Source organism: Sinohyriopsis cumingii, chromosome 2 (genome assembly GCF_028554795.1).
Source record: "Sinohyriopsis cumingii isolate HCF-2022 chromosome 2, ASM2855479v2, whole genome shotgun sequence".
NCBI classification, from domain to species: domain Eukaryota; kingdom Metazoa; phylum Mollusca; class Bivalvia; order Unionida; family Unionidae; genus Sinohyriopsis; species Sinohyriopsis cumingii.
In genome coordinates this window covers 163,681,371-163,700,138 of record NC_142962.1, presented here as the reverse complement: position 1 = coordinate 163,700,138, position 18,768 = coordinate 163,681,371, and the positions used below count along the sequence as shown (strand labels likewise).

General features: G+C 34.6%; 1 protein-coding gene across 1 annotated transcript in view; it reads right to left on the bottom strand.

Moving 5' to 3' along the window:
- Positions 1-768: 768 nt before the first annotated feature.
- LOC149806231 (cadherin-23-like) overlaps positions 769-18,768 on the bottom strand; it is a 317,815-nt gene continuing 299,815 nt past the window's right edge. The window contains exons 37-38 of the mRNA XM_089935354.1: positions 13,940-13,993; positions 769-9,060 (exon numbers count right to left, since the gene is read on the bottom strand). Coding sequence (XP_089791480.1) covers positions 8,808-9,060; positions 13,940-13,993 — 307 coding nt within the window. The 3' untranslated portion in view covers positions 769-8,807. The remainder of the gene's footprint in view (positions 9,061-13,939; positions 13,994-18,768) is intronic.

The following is an 18,768-nucleotide window of genomic DNA, read 5'->3' as shown; positions in this document are numbered from 1 at the left end:
TGTGGAGGTTTGCCTCTGACTTCTGACATGATTTTAAGTGGCAAACAAGATGTTTACTAAAACTCAAGTTCAAGGCCAAGCCTTGCTTAAAAGTTAGTGGAATTTTCCATTAGTTTTCTACAAAATATATCCCATCACAGGTCAAATGAAATATGTATACATAAAGGTTTGGTACACAAACTTTTCATTCCTGTTTTAAGATCAGTCTCTGGAATCATTTGCATTCAGATATATTTTGAGAGGGTTCATTTATTATAACAAATCAATGAAATTACAAAGTGCTCATTGACTTTTTTTTAAATAAAAACTTAAACTCTACTTTGGAATTATTGAGAATCATTCAAAGACATTTTGGATTGCATCACTATGGTACATCATGACATTCAAGACTACTTGATTTCATTCAGAAAATTGTATTCTTTTGGACTTGTGATAGATTTAGAATTATTTGGGATTTAATTCACAATACTGTCTTTTTTATTTTAACTTTTGTATTCTAGGGAAATTGACTGTTTTGTTGAATTTTAGCTCACTTGATGGTTTAATTTCCTGTCACATATTTCATCCCAACTAACATTATTGACTAGTTACAAAATCATCCCATGTAACACTGTAGTTTTAAGATAACTCATACATTCAGCACTGTTAGCAATGGTTACCTGAAACTGCATCGCAGGGTTGGGGTAGGTGGTAAAACAGGACACAGACGGCATAAGAATCTGTTATTTTTTCAGCTTTGAATGATACTTAGATAACTGAAGAATAAAGTTTATGAAGTCAACAATCATTTTATTACAAAATATATGGTGTATGAAACAGATGATGACATACAAAACTAGAATTAGGTTCATGTAATGCGGTCGAATAAACAAAATAAATATTTTCATGTAACACAACCTTGAATGCACTCTAACTTGCTAAACACAAAAAAACTATCCATGTTCATTGCAAAATCACAACTACTGTAGTAAAATGACTTAAAGGATACACCACTTTCCAGATTACTGACTTGATCATTATAATGCTGACAACATATTCATATTCTTAATTGAAATAATTATCATCAGAAACCTTTAATATTCAATGTAACAGCTTGGAATATTTCAGGAGATACTGATGTCTTGCCTGCAATTTCTTACAAAAATAATTTATACACAGTGTGACAGGTTCCACCTTGTTTATATATTTAATGTCTTTCAACACGTTTCAAAACTGAAACAGCAACAACAGTAACTTACACAAATGCAGTATGATGTAATATTCCTTGATTTCATAAAGTGTCTAAAAGTTAATGACATAGTATGTATGTGTGTGTGAAAAGACCTATTATTGTGAGGTCTTCTTCTACCAATGACCTATCTGTCAGCATCCACATCACACTTGGGGAAAGCTGTGTTTTGTAATCAAGCTTCTGAAGGGTATATACTGAACTTGCATTATATTATCAAGTCTACTGTTAATTGATGGATATCAGTGCTGGGTCTATGTTGGGTTTTCCAATGTGGTTTAAGTGACATTATAAACAATAGTGTATAATCCAAGCCCACACAAAGTATTTAGACTGAAACATCACAATATTCTTAAAGAGAAACCATAGTTACATCAAAATATAACAAAACCCTGACTAGACTACCATTTATACCAGGTGATAAACACACCTTCAACCATTCGTGTATAACAGCTGGTCATGATATCACTCCATATCATGAAAACATGCAGTCAGCTACAGCATAATCAAAGTTATAAATACCATACAGCTATAGCAGTATCAAAGTTATAAATACCATACAGCTATAGCAGTATCAAAGTTATAAATACCATACAGCTATAGCAGTATCAGCTATAAATACCATACAGCTATAGCATAATCAACGTTATAAATACCACACAGCTATAGCAATATCAAAGTTATAAATACCACACAGCTATAGCAGTATCAAAGCTATAAATACCATACAGCTATAGCATAATCAAAGTTATAAATACCATACAACTATAGCAGTATCAAAGTTATAAATACCATACAGCTATAGCAGTATCAAAGTTATAAATACCATACAGCTATAGCAGTATAAAAGTTATAAATACCATACAGCTATAGCAGTATAAAAGTTATAAATACCACACAGCTATAGCAATATCAAAGTTATAAATACCACACAGCTATAGCAGTATCAAAGCTATAAATACCATACAGCTATAGCAGTATCAAAGTTATAAATACCATACAACTATAGCAGTATCAAAGTTATAAATACCATACAGCTATAGCAGTATCAAAGTTATAAATACCATACAACTATAGCAGTATCAAAGTTATAAATACCATAGCTACATAGCCATAGCAGATGCTGCAAAACCACCAACTGGGACATCTCTCATGGGCATACTTCCATCGTGTCTCGAGACTAACAGATGCCAACAAATACCATAAAATGGAAACTTAATGCTAAACTGTAATTACCATAAAGTTAGACCATGGAAAATTATACAAACATTTATAATGTTCAAGAACTTTGACTTTTTTATTTCTATTCAACCTGTCTCATTTGTAAAGTCTTAAACTTGTCTAAAATTTAAATAATTTGCAAACAAATGTGTGTATCAGATTATGTTTTCCAATATTCTGTATATAAATGATTCTGTTCTGCAAAACTCAAAGTAGTAAATAATTACAGCCCACTCTCTATAAGATGTCAGAAGTAAATAGCTAACAAATGAATGACTTTAATCAAATAATGCAATAATTGTTATTCAGCAAGACAATTCACTCAAGAAATCTAATTTAATCTAACTGATATTCCCAACAACAAACACTTTTAAGAAACTTTCTTTTACAGAGTACAAGAAAATTGCTGTTTTCAAGGTGTTAAATAAATATCCCTGCCTCCCTTTTATTAGATAAATTTGTCTGCTATAAAAATTCCAACATTTCCACATATATTTTATTGGTTCAGTTGTAGTTTATCACTTGGTACAAACTTCTCACTTAGTATTAAATACAAGTTATATACAATGAGAATCATTGTTCGTCACAAATTATCACAGATAAAACAGACTATTATACACTGAAAGACTATTATGGACTGAGCTCTCTAATGGTGTTTGCCTCTCACATGCGGTAATGGGGCTTAACGGCTGAATGGATGCATATTTCTTTACCTACCTAAGAATAATTGGGTTGAATGGTGTCATTTTGTTATTATGACAATGAAATGAGGTTTGAAAAACCTAATTTCAGTTACTCAGTCAAGTTGTATGTGGAAATTGTGTCCTAAATAATGTATCAAATATTCTCTGCTAATAACAGCTTAATCAGTCAGCTTGCGTTCAATCATACTGCAAGCCATGCATTAATTTCCTGGACATTTGTCAGATTGTACCAGTCTACAAATACTTCACAAATTAATGACGGGAGTAAAAACATAAATCAGTGTGAAAAACAATGTCAACTTGATAGAAGACTGTGTGAGAATGAGACCAGATCCTATAATATGGCTTTTATAGTGTGACCTTGGTCTTTGATTAGTCTCCATTTTTACTGTGTGGCCCCAACCATTCCACAATCCTCATTTTAACTGTGTGGCCCCAACCATTCCACAACCCTCATTTTAACTGTGTGGCCCCAACCATTCCACAATCCTCATTTTTACTGTGTGGCCCCAACCATTCCACAATCCTCATTTTAACTGTTCTTTATCATCTCACTTGTATCAACTAACAACATAAATAATTTTACTATTTGGCAATTTCACTACACCAATCATATAAAATCTCCCTAAGAATGAAAATTACAGATAAACAATGGCTGTTCATTTCTCTGTGTGTCTAAGATAACACTGAAATTCCAGTTTGTTACCATCATTTAGGGTTTGACAAACTGTACATCAAATCTAAAAGAAATTGGTAATGGCCATGCTAGGGTGGCAATTTATGACCCTGATGTCACAAAAATGCTTGATTTAACAATGTAATGTATATCGCTGAACAAAAGTATATCTTTTGTGCCTAAACTATTTGTCCTAATTTCCAACACTAATTTTCAGCATTCTAACCTTTCCTTTAATTAACCTAATATTTTGGGTCTTATAACAAGACTTAACATGGGCCTTATGACAAGACTTAATGTGGGCCTTATAACATGACTTAATGTGGGTCTTATGACAAAACTTCACATGAGTCTTATTGCAAGACTAAACATGGGCCTTATCACAAGATTTAAAATCAGTCTTATCAAAAACCAAACATAAGTGATTATCATTTTCTTTGAAAATATCAGTTAATTATAACTAGAAATCTGTCCATGCAAAAACTGCTAAATTGTAAGAAAAAGTCATTGGATAATCACACTGTAAATTATCACATTCAATCCATTTAGACCTTTAAAGGTTATTCAGTGGTAATGAAATTAGTGACAGGCCTGACTGCATGATGGGACACATTGTGACAGGCCTGACTCATGATGGGACACATTGTGACAGGCCTGACTGCATGGTGGGACACATTGTGACAGGCCTGACTCATGATGGGACACACTGTGACAGGCCTGACTGCATGATGGGACACATTGTGACAGGCCTGACTGCATGATGGGACTCATTGTGATGGACAAATACAAGTCACACTACCCCACCCACAGATATGGCAACTGTTCAGACCACAAAAAAATTGCTTCCATTATAAAAAGATTCCTGCACATTTTGATTTTTATGAAATGACTCCATCAGCCCAATTTATTTGTACATAATTCAATATTTCCATGAATTTTATATAATATGTTACAATAAATACATTAATTTTGAAAAAAAATATTAATTTTGTGGTTAACATAATAATAATAATAATAATAATATTAATAACAACTTTATTTTGAAAAGATAACTTAGTTAATAAACTAATCTATCTCAAGGTTTTTTGTTATGTATAATATTTACAATAAATACAGCACAATTTGACAAAACACTAATGATTTGAGTTATTCTGAAATTCAAGCAAGTTTCCAGACTGTAACACATGCACAAGCCATGAAAGCAGTTAAAATATCATATAAACCATCAAAGTGCCAACCATTTCTCCTTTAGCTAATGCTTGTAGTCATTTATCAATCATCAGGCCTGGCCCTAGGATGTGCAGGGCCCCTAGCAAAAAAAACCTGTATTTGAGAATTGATTTCCTCAAAGCGGTTGCCTTGTTCGCCTTGCCCAAGATATGAATACAGTTTTACACAAGTGATTCTGTTGAAAGCCCAGACTGACTCATCGCAAATAAGAACATCCATATTCAAATAATTCATAAAAGAACCATGTACATGTTTTTGTATTAATCTGTCAGTTTTTTAAGTCTGAAGACCTAATAATGTGATTGCAAATAAAAGCTATACTCTCTACAATAGCAGGTGTATGTGATTGCAAATAAAAGCTATACTCTCTACATTAGCAGGTGTGTGTGATTGCAAATAAAAGCTATACTCTCTATATTAGCAGGTGTGTGTGATTGCAAATAAAAACTATACTCTCTACAATAGCAGGTGTGTGTGATTGCAAATAAAAGCTATACTCTCTACAATAGCAGGTGTGCGTGATTGCAAATAAAAGCTATACTCTCTACATTAGCAGGTGTGTGTGATTGCAAATAAAAGCTATACTCTATATTAGCAAGTGTGTGATTGCAAATAAAAACTATACTCTCTACAATAGCAGGTGTGTGTGATTGCAAATAAAAGCTATACTCTCTATAATAGCAGGTGTGTGTGATTGCAAATAAAAGCTATACTCTCTACATTAGCAGGTGTGTGTGATTGCAAATAAAAGCTATACTCTATATTAGCAAGTGTGTGTGATTGCAAATAAAAACTATACTCTCTACAATAGCAGGTGTGTGTGATTGCAAATAAAAACTATAATCTCTACAAGAGCAGGTGTATCTGTCTTTAGTAGTCTTGGTTAGATCATTTCATGTCCCATGGCTTGACAGTCATCCATTTTTTAAATATACTTAAACTTTATATAGGTATTAATAAAAGTTTGCTGTTGATCACTGTAAAAAAAACAAAATTCACCTACACAAATGCTGCACTGCTCTAGGTCCTGACTGCAAAATAAAAGTATCATAAAGTGAAGGAGAAAGATCCACTTCAATACAATTTAATTTTGTGTTCTAAGTAATTAGCACATGTTCTTGGGAAAAATCTGTACCATACTCTGGTTCAATTTTTTAATTATTCGGTGATGACATGATTTATCATTTTTAAAAGACAACATAATTAGCATTACACATCATTATTGCAGTGTGAAATATAAAGATACAAGGAATGTATAATTCACACCAAGCATATCTATTTATATAAGACAGTTCATGATCCCTAGACCGTTCTGGTGGCCAAGTGGTTAGAGTGTCCGCCACAGATGCAGGTCTGAACCCTGGCAGAGTCATACTAAAGACTTATAAAAATGATACTAACAGTTGCCTTGCTAGGCATTCAGCATTAAGAGTTTAGTGTTAGGACTGGTCAGCCTGGTGTCAGGATAATGTGACTGGGTGGGACATCAAGCTACATGTCTGCGGCATGATGACCCAGTGCTAGACATCGATATAAACTGCCACACTGCAGACAACGTAGCAATATGACTGAAAAATTGTTAAAGCTATGTTAAGAATCTAAATCACACACACATGAGCCCTTAGATTACTACAATTTTGTCTCATGCCATGTATGTAGAAAAATGCATGTTTTTGGTCATGAATCTGCATGACCTTGTCGTAGATAACATTTAAAGCCATTTAAAAATTCTGTGCTTGCCAAGTATCACTAAAATTACAGCTGATGTCAATTGTACAATTTGAAAAAAGGTCAGATAATTGTCTTTCTACCAGAGATCCCAAAGTTCCAAAGGCTCTTCCTGGGCATATTTTCCTGAAAATCTGCCTTGTGGCCATATCTCTGTGAAATTTAACATAAAATTCATTTCAAGGGGTCACAAGAAACTGAGACTGATGTACCTAATTATTAAATGTATCCCAGAATGCAACACTTTCAGTTCTGATTTGCTGCTGCTATTGTGTTACAATATCCTTCTGTGATTCACTGGTTTCTTCTCTCACTAATAATTTATCAAAATTAATTTTCTTTGAAACTATATAATACAGAAATTCAGCCAATAAAGTATTTTGTTTATTTCTACTGTTTTAAAAAGTTACGAATGAACTGATGACATGCATCTTTCAATCTGACTTCATTCAATTACTTATTTGTTAGTATAATGGATAAACAAATCAAAGAATATTTGATATAATGACAATTGAGATATCTTATGAACAGTGTCAGGCTGATCTGCCAGTCACTACCTGTAAATACCTCAACTTTCCATACCATATAAATGAGCCATTATAGCAACAGTAATGTCATATGCCAGTTTGTGACCTTTTATTAAATCAAGAAGAGGCGTCACGTTGCCCTTATTTATCAAGCCCCAGACACTGGTTTCTAAAATTTAACTGTTGGACAAACATATCTACTTCAAAATACAACACTTCTGACAGTTGAAAAGTACTCAAAAGATAACTACATCAGCTACAGCACTTGATAGCTGAATAGTACTCAAAAGATATCTACATCAAATACAGCACTTTGGACAGCTGAATAGTACTCAAAAGATACCTATATCAAATACAGCACTTCCAACAGTTGTATCGTACCCAAAAGATACCTACATCAAATACAGCACTTTGGACAGCTGAATAGTACCCAAAAGATACCTATATCAAATACAACACTTTGGACAGCTGAATAGTACCCAAAATATACCTTTATCAAATACAGCACTTTGGACAGCTGAATAGTACCCAAAAGATACCTATATCAAATACAGCACTTTGGACAGCTGAATAGTACCCAAAATATACTTATATCAAATACAGCACTTTGGACAGCTGAATAGTACCCAAAAGAGACCTACATCAAATACAGCACTTTGGACAGCTGAATAGTACCCAAAAGAGACCTACATCAAATACAGCACTTTGGACAGCTGAATAGTACCCAAAAGATACCTACATCAAATACAGCACTTTGGACAGCTGAATAGTACCCAAAATATACTTATATCAAATACAGCACTTTGGACAGCTGAATAGTACCCAAAAGAGACCTACATCAAATACAGCACTTTGGACAGCTGAATAGTAATCAAAACATATCTACTTCATATACAGGACTTCTGATACCTGAGTGGTACTCAGAAGTTACCTACTTCAAATACAGTGATCCTGTCTGCCAGTTAGTATTCAAAATCTTATGCACCAATCAAGTTTCAGAGTGTACCTGCAACTATTTTAGAAAATGTTGACTGTCACTGAAAACAATGCTATCAATAAGTAATGGCAATATCTCACCCAAGATCTGCAGGCAAGACACAAAAAACTGGAAAGCATGGATTATCAGCTTACAATAAGGAACACGTATCTTGGCAATGCTGAATACACTTAAGAATAACTTCATGAAATACAACAAATTTGAGTTTTGTTAGGGTGCAAACACATCAAGTTGAACATGATATGCATGATAGGTTTGGTAAGGATGATGGAGACTTGATGAACATCTCTTGTCAGAATCTTATAAGTCTACCAACTGATTTTGTTTTGCCAAGTCAGTGCACAGTAAACACTTGTACACAATAATATTAAATTCCCACTGATACAAAAATGACCAGATTTAAATTAATATTTCTTAAATATATTATAAAAATGATTGGACTTCCATTGATCAACCTCTATACATGATATGCATGACCCGCAATCAGCCCGTGTCCTCATATCTCTGTGGTAGGAAAGTTATTCAGCTGGGTGTGATCAATTGTGGCAAGGGAATATTCCATATGGTGATCATTTTGTGCCTTGGTAGCCTCATGCTGACGTAGTGTCTCATTCAACAGCGCGTCTCCGGTGCCCAGTTTGGACAGTGGAACCTGTTTTGGGTCTTCTGTGTTGAAGTTCATGGAGACCTCCTTCTCGTCATATCGGGTCATATAATCCACTGCATTCTCATCAAGAGAGTAATCATCACTGAAATATATCAGGAGTAATCATCATTCTTCTATTATCTTGGCTTTTGATTTGGCTGCATTTATCTTCATACCATTGTGTTCACACCAGTTATTTATTTTTATCAAATCTTTATTTAATTTAGTGCTAATCTCATCGCCTGTTGATCCAATGTTATATAATGTTGTATCATATGCAAACATGTTGGTGTGGATAGCTCAATGTGATATGGTAGATCATTGATGTATAGCAGAAAGAGTAATGGTTCAAGAACTGATCCATGAGGAACACCTGACTTTGAACACCTGACTTTATCAGTTTTCTTATCTGAAAGTTTATTTAAAATAGAAACTTGTTGTTGTCTGCCTTCAAGATAGGATCAAAACCAAGTTAAACTTTCATGGTTAACAAGATATATGCTAAGCTTTTCCAGCGGGATATGTGATTTACAACATCAAAAAGCCGTTGAAAGGTCAAGAAACACTGTGCCTACAAGGTTACCCAGACCTGCCAACCCTGACAAGTCTGTCTCAGTAAGGCAGTTGATTTTTTCTCGTAAGATTGACCAGTTTTCAGTAAGATGTAACAAAATATTATTAACAGCTATTTTAAAGCTGGAAAATGTAATTAAAAGTTTGAGGCATCGACAATAAACTTCATGTTCAACAAAAAAGTTTGTAAAGTACGCGTAGACTTTATTTACCACGAGTACAGTTGTACAAACTCTAGTTCCAAACCTATGCAGCTCAATGGCTTGCTGCTATCTCTCAGCTTGACATAATTCTTGGGAATTCTTTTCCATTTCACAAGACGACCTCAATCATATCTCCTGCCATGAGACATACTCAAATTAACAAGTGATGTCCAATTTTCATAATTGTTTCCTTTCCAGCTTTTATTCACAAGAATACTCATTTTGATTCTTCTGTGTTGATTAGTAACACTTTCTGGAAGCTTATTTTCCCCCTTAAACATGCATTGCTTTCTGGATGCAGAAAAGTATAGATAATTGGTTTGTCCGTGTTTTATTTGGATCCAGGTTTCATCTTAGAATTAATAAAATTAGTCAGGGAACCAGACTAACTTTACAAAAGCACCCCAGATGCTTTAAACTGCACCTATTTGTTCATGTGAAGTGTCTGCACTTCACATGAACAAATAGGTGCAGTTTAAAGTATACAGGATGAAAGTGTATGTGGAATAAATAACCCATTTTATACAGGATGAAAGTGTATGTGGAATAAATAACCCATTTTATACAGGATGAAAGTGTATGTGGAATAAATAACCCATTTTATACAGGATGAAAGTGTATGTGGAATAAATAACCCATTTTATACAGAATGAAAGTGTATGTGGAATAAATAACCCATTTTATACAGGATGAAAGTTTATGTGGAATAAATAACCCATTTTATACAGAACGAAAGTGTATGTGGAATAAATAACCCATTTTATACAGGATGAAAGTGTATGTGGAATAAATAACCCATTTTATACAGGATGAAAGTGTATGTGGAATAAATAACCCATTTTATCCAGGATGAAAGTGTATGTGGAATAAATAACCCATTTTATACAGAATGAAAGTGTATGTGGAATAAATAACCCATTTTATACAGGATGAAAGTGTATGTGGAATAAATAACCCATTTTATACAGAATGAAAGCGCTGATATATAAATATCCTTTGAGGGATAGGAAGATGCATGATATATAAGCCCTTGAGAGTGGTTAAAATACTTTTATTCAGCTAAATTATCGATGATAGATCCACTAATTCTCTTGCATTCTGTTTGGTAACAGGTGTGTTGGACGGTGAACACATGCATCCAGTCTATGGAAAAGGTGTCATCTGCCAAACTGCACTTCAGATCTGTGAATGGCCAGACAAAGGTTGACAGTTTTACAATCCCTTTGTTGCCAATAGATCTGTCACAGGTCAATCCCAGAAGGCTTTATATATGTGAGTGAAAAATGAGGGATGAAGAGACCATTCTATTTTCATTCCACATACATAAAGCTGCTTTAAAATATGAAGAACTTGTCTATGGATTAGAAATTCAGGGAAAAAAAAGGCAAAGGTCAGGGTACTTTGTTCCCCTTTGCCTTCTGCGATGATTCACATTTCATACAGAGCGAGAATGTCCTTCCATGTAGATTCTCACAACACCAGTGGCTTTCATCTTAGTTATACTGATATGCAATAGACAATCCTGAGTGAGCCACCTGCAATAATGGAAGGAGATGTGAACTCCACCCTGTTGCACTTATGTCCATACAAACTGACAACACAAAGGTTACAAATGCAAGGGACTACCTGATGTACGTCAAATGAGGTTCTCACATTCCTGTGATGGGACCTGATGTAGGTCAAATGAGGTTCTCACATTCCTGTGATGGGACCTGATGTAGGTCAAATGAGGTTCTCACATTCCTGTAATGGGACCTGATGTAGGTCAAATTAGGTTCTCACATTCATCTCAGCCATAGTGGGACAATAATATCATTGTAATGACCTCATAAATAGGTGACCTAGGGCAGTAATGTCCGCTGTTGCGTGGAGTAAACCCCAACAGTGAAGGACTCTCAGTCAGAGATGGTTCTTTGTAAGAAGTTAAGCTATCAGCTGCCTTTCGTCTATAACAGGAACTGGGCAGAAAGGCACTAACTGGATATAGAGTGCATGTGGCATGGAACCATGACAGTACTATATGGTACCTCTCCACCAACGGGATGTCTTAACCCATAGCAGGTCTGTGTATTGATATGGGAACAATACAGATCATCATAAGCAGTCCCTTCAGGCATATCTGAAAGCAAGACTGGATTTGGTATTGACTGAGAGTGATCTATATGGTATGGAGAGAAATTGGGGTGGAATGATCTCCTTCTCTGTGCTTCTATCCAACTGTTTCTCGAGTAGCTATTCTCAAGAACCCTGGCTTTTAACTTGTAAAGGATTTTCAGGACTGTTTCCCCAAGAAGCATCCATATGAAATAGATACTGTGGTGCAACTGGCCATGGAGCGAGTTTGTTGCACTGTGGCACTATGGTTGGACCAAGCCTTAAGAGTACCAGAGCACCGATGTCAGGACAGTATATGTGATGTTGATCAATGTAAGCTTCCCCATAATTCATAAGTCCGATAGTGATGAAACAGGCCATGGTATCCTCCATTACCTTGTCAAATTTCTTATGTTGGTAGCAGGTCATGGAATATGTACTCCATAAAGCTGGTCCCTACTGCACCGTGCAAGACGGCATTTGAGGAGCTTACTGTTAAGGGCTTCACCATTCCCATGTCTTCCATTTGTTTGTAATGCTTTCCAATTCTGCCACTTGACTTGTTACAGCAATGATAGCTGAACACCAGTTGGTCTTTGCTGATTAGCAAGTGCTGTTAAGGATGAGGAGAGCAGAGCTCTTGTAGTGAGAGAATCTTCTTTGTCAGTGAGATCTAGCAAAGACAATGGTGCTTGTGAGCATACTTCATTGTGTTTAGATGAATGTGGCATTGCTGCCACTGCCTGTGTTTCAGTGAATTGGCATGAAGTGACAGAAAGGAAGGAGCTGGCACTGAAAAAAGGCATATTTGGCTGTCAGTACAGGTAAAGTATTGGAGTGTCACTATTAATACTTACAAAGTGGCTGCTAAAATATAAATTCTAAAAATGTTACCTTTAGGAAAGACTAATTGACTGACTATACAAGCAGGATCATTGAAGTATCGCTTATAGTAATTATTACATGGACTTAAGACATAAAAAAATCTTTCCTGTACCAAGGTAGAAACTACAGATCAATATAACAGTTCTTAATGACCTCTCATATCATAGAGTAAACAGAAGCCAAATTTCTGCTTGTTGTCACAATATTCTCAATTTATGAGCTATGGAAGCAAAGGTCAAATCCATTGACCTTGATCATGATTCACTTAACAATTCAGCCTGAGATTCATTGGTTGCATTCAACTGAAGGGATGATTTCAAAGTCCAGATCATAAATCTAATGATTCTCAAAAGTCTAAATCATAAATATTCATGTGAAGTATTGATCTTAAAAGTCTAAATCATAAATATTCATGTAAAATAATGATTCTCAAAGTCCAAATGATAAATACTGTAGTCAATCTATAGATGCCCCAAAGCAGTGCAATTTCCTAAGGGGGTGGGTGGGCACTGAATACCATACATCACTGTCTGACTGAAAACATTTGCAAATTATTTTGATATTTTTAATAGTCTGTTGTATTCATATAATGTTTTAATTATTTGGAATACCATAATGGATATATATGGATATACAAACCTCGATAAGGTAGAAATTTCCTTTTTTTGTTGAAAAAAAAGATGGGTGGGGAATGCTTATTAGAAGGGGGTAGTCTATTAGAGTAAGTATGGTGTTCAATTGAAGTGATGACTCTCAGAGTCTAAATCATAAATATTCAGCTTAAGTGATAATTCTAAAGTCCAAATCATAAATATTTAACTTAACTGATGATTCTAAAAATTCAAATCATAAATATTCAACTGAAGTTTTGATTCTCAGAGTCAGAATTATAATGTGGAAGATTCTAACCAGCAAAATAGAGATTAACATAATGAACCTAGAAAATCGACAAACTAATGTTATATGCTTAAATTATGATAGTGATAGTGACCTTCATCAGTGACCAAAAGACACCCCCCCACCGAACCAATGGACAAAGGCAATGGTTGAAACTATCACTGTGGTGGCAAGAACCTTTATAGTTGTGATGTAAAGTTCTTTGTTATGACACTATGCTGGTTTACTATTATTTTAGGATGCAATTTACAGAAAGCAATTCAAACAATCTAGGAATGAACATATTCCTAACACAGAAGGCATAAACGGTGACAATCAGTAAGCACTTACAATTGTTCATCCTGTGTATCCAGCATCACCTTTTCCATGTATATAGGATTTATGCTGCAATATAAACAGAACTTTATTGTAATATCATATTCTACTGCTATTAAGCAATTTTAATTTATGGGAAATCAATTTGTTCTACTTTTGTGGTTGCTATATGCCAAGAATTGAGACCCAATTAATAACGATCCATCTGTTTAGAGAATTGGAAATTTCCTACAATCCACAAATTGAAAAATCAACTATCTGTTTTGTTTTTGTGCTGTGAAAATAATGAATATTTTGATACTCAAAAAATTAAATGATTTCACAGTATCTGCCCATGTGGTAGTCCGAACATACAATTTTATCTGAAAGTGCAAAAATTCACATAAGTGAGGGAAATGTTATGAATTTTTAAATTCAAGTTTGTTTTCTGACAACTTAAATAAGAGACTTAAATCACTAAGGTCTTACTTTCAAATCTCAAATTAACAGTTTGGCTGGAAATCACCCGATTTTCAAAATCCAAAGTGAACTGAATGCAGTAAGTTATTGGTAATATATATGCCCACAACAAAGAAAACAGTATCCGGTTAGAACAGCAGCAATAAGAACAAAACAACATTAAATATTGTCAAAAGAAAAGTACTGTCTTGCAGGCAAGCCAATGTTCTGAAAGGTATCATTTCAAACCCTGTCCTGACAAGAAAATTTCAAGAAGAAACACTGAGAGACTTTTCTGACTATGGGTTTTACAAATGTAACAACTGGAATCTATCATCAATTTCTCCTAGAAAAAATTGTTTTGAAAATATTATTAAAGCACCCCCAAAAATGTAACTTCTAAATTAGTTTCATTTGGAATTTCAAAAAATTTAAATATAAACTTTAGCTACGATACTGCAATTCAAATAATGATTGGCAGATTAACTAGGCCATCACAGATGGTATGGCTTTACTCAATAGATTAACTAGGCCATCACAGATGGTATGACTTTGCTCATAACAAATTAACAAGGCCATCACAGATGGTATGGTGCTGCTCATAACAGATTTACAAGGCCCTTACAGATGGTATGGCTCATCCAATAACAGTTAAACAAGGCCACCACAGATGGAATGCCTTTGCTCATAACAGATTAACTAGGCCATCAAAGATGGTATGGCTTTGCTCATAACAGATTAACAAGGCCATCACAGATGGTATGGCTCATCCAATAACAGACAAACAATGCCACCACAGATGGAATGGCTTTGCTCATAACAGATTAACAAGGCCATCACAGATGGTATGGCTTTGCTCATAACAGATTAACAAGGCCACCACAGATGGTATGGCTTTGCTCATAACAGATTAACTAGGCCGTCAAAGATGGTATGGCTTTGCTCATAACAGATTAACAAGGTCATCATAGATGGAATGGTTTTGCTCATAACAGATTAACAAGGTCATCAAAGATGGTATGACTTTGCTCATAACAGATTAACAAGGCCATCACAGATGGAATGGCTTTGCTCATAACAGATTAACAAGGCCATCACAGATGGTATGGCTTTGCTCATAACAGATTAACAAGGTCATCACAGATGTATGGCTTCGCCAATAATAGATTTTGGACCATATATGCATACATTCAAATTACATGTTTGTACACAATTATTAAATTTTAAAGTTGTGTATCTTGAGGTCACATTGCAATAAAACATGCTATTTCCGCATAGCAGTAAATGGTCTACACTGAAATATCAGCTTTACACTGGCCTACCTTTAAGTACCATCTTAACAATAGCCTACCTTTAAGTATCAGCATAACAATGGCCTACCATTAAGTACCAGCGTAACAATGGTCTACCTTTAAGTACCAGCATAACAATGGCCTACCATTAAGCATCAGCTTAACAATGGCCTACCATTAAGTACCAGCGTAACAATGGCCTACCTTTAAGTACCATCTTAACAATGGCCTACCTTGAAGTACCAGCTTAACAATGGCCTACATTTAAGTATCAGCTTAACAATGGCCTACCTTCCGTTCCCATCCAAACAATGGCCTACCTTTAAGTATCAGCCAAACAATGGCCTACCTTTAAGTACCATCTTAACAATAGCCTACCTTTAAGCATCAGCTTAACAATGGCCTACCATTAAGTACCAGCGTAACAATGGCCTACCTTTAAGTACCATCTTAACAATGGCCTACCTTTAAGTTTCAGCTTAACAATGGCCTACCTTGAAGTAGCAGCGTAACAATGGCCTACCTTTAAGTACCAGCTTAACAATGGCCTACATTTAAGTATCAGCTTAACAATGGCCTACCTTCCATTCCCATCCAAACAATGGCCTACCTTTAAGTATCAGCCAAACAATGGCCTACCTTTAAGTACCATCTTAACAATGGCCTACCTTCATGTCCCAGCCGAACAATGGCCTACCTTCAGGTCCCAGCCAAACAATGGCTTACCTTTAAGTACTATCTTAACAATAGCCTAACTTCAAGTACCATCTTAGCAAAGGCCTACCTTCAAGTACCATCTTAACAATGGCCTACATTCAGGTCCCAGCCAAATAATGGCCTACCTTTAAGCACCATCTTAACAATGGCCTACATTCAAGTACCATCTTAGCAATGGCCAACCTTCAAGTACCATCTTAATAATGGCCTACCTTCAGGTCCCAGCCAAACAATGGCCTACCTTCAGGTCTCAGCCAAACAATAGCCTACCTTTAAGGACCAGCTTCTAACCGGATGAAATTATTAGTAGACTTAACCATAAAATAAATGTTACTGTTTGAATTAAATTACAATCCAAACTGTGTTATATACACAAGAATCCAAACTGTGTTATATACAAATGAATCAAATCTGTTATAGACATACGAATCCAAACTTTGTTACATTCATGTGAATCCAAACTCTGTTATATACTCAATAATCCAATCTGTGCTATAAACACATGGATTTAAACTGTGTTATATACACATGAATTTAAACTGTGTTATATACATATAAATCTTGGAGTTGGATGAATTTTATTTCAGGTTTACTGTAATGAAACAAGATAATAAATTCTAAACCCAGTTATCATACAAGGGCGTAATTAATTACAGTCCTGACACAAATAACACAAAAGATATAATATCAAATAAGAAACTTTGAGAGACGTTGAGTAAATCATTATCAATAACAATCATTGTAGCTATGACCCAAGTAAACAATATGTTGTACCATACAAAATTTACATTTTATTTTCGTTTCACTAATTCAGTGTAAAAGATAAGTAAATGAAGCATATTTCAGATTTCATCAAGTTAAATTTTGAAAATGCTTGTTTTTGTTTGATTCTTGATGTAACAGTATGTCTTGTGATTTCAATTAGTTCCAATAGTAATTAGAACCCAAAATTGTAACTGAGATACACAGGCTTACAAGCAGTACCCTTTAATACAATTGTAACCAAGCAACCAGATTATTTCTATAACAGAAAAGCGGACAATCCTTATTTTACAAGGCTTCAGAGAAAGAAAAAAATCCATAAAATGAAATAATTAACTTCCGTTTATTACTGACAACATGAAATGACAGATGGCTTCAAACACACAAAACCTCACACTACACCAGTCAAATGTAGGCTTCATGCAGTTAGTTTCCTTCTCATCATGAAACAGAAATACAAAACATTTTTACCAAATAATAGCTTTGTTTAATTTAGCAGTATTCCACAGTACATGAAATAATTTGGTTCTTTTAAATATCTTGAAATAAGTCAGGTTATAACAATGAGAATGTGCTCAAACCAGAATAAAGCATGCAAGTCTGAAAATATTTGATATCCCAAAATATAATGACTTCATGAACTCATATAAAAAAATTTAAAAAATAGAAATAGTCTTCCAAAACAGGTGGTCTTTAACACTTTTCAGACATAACATGGTGAAGACAAAGAGTTGTGTGTACTGAAACAGTTTATAATAGGAATTAATTATTAAAAAAAAACATGCAACATGAACACGCTGAACAACAAACACCAACACTGACCTATGTAACAAGAACACATTTTATCATTCCAAATTTTTTTTTTACCCATTCTAAAATCTTGTCTGGCCTTCACCTTCCATGTACACTCTGTTAAATTAGCAGGAAGAAGTAAAAGGTATATGATAATAATGTCAAAGTACCCAGGACTGGCATTAACCTGTATCACTATTTCAGCCCAATGTTGAGCCATGTTACACCTGCAGTGAATTCACTGCTATTTGTGCCATGTTACACCTGCAGTGAATTCACTATTATTTGCGAAGTGAACACTTTCATGGATTTCAAGGTTGTTTACGAACCATAATTTTTTGGTTGAATGAAATTGATCAATTTTTGAAGAATATAAAAAAAACCCACTTAAATTCCAAAAATTTTAAGTACAGACAAAAATATTATTTTCTGACAAACCACAAATATGTGTTCTTATGAAGACCCTCCAAAAACAAATCATTATTTATCATGACCAGTAGCAAGTAGCATAAGAAAGCAAATAAATGTGTTAGTAGGTGCAACTTCCATAATCTCAACAGTAAGTGAATGGGAACAGTTCATAATCTCAACAGTAAGTGAATGGGAACAGTTCATAATCTCAATAGTAAGTGAATGGGAACAGTTCATAATCTCAACAGTAAGTGAATGGGAACAGTTCATAATCTCAACAGTAAGTGAATGGGAACAGTTCATAATCTCAATAGTAAGTGAATGGGAACAGTTCATAATCTCAATAGTAAGTGAATGGGAACAGTTCATAATCGCAACAGTAAGTGAATGGGTACATTTCAAAAAATTTAATTTAAAAAATATTTTAGTTAC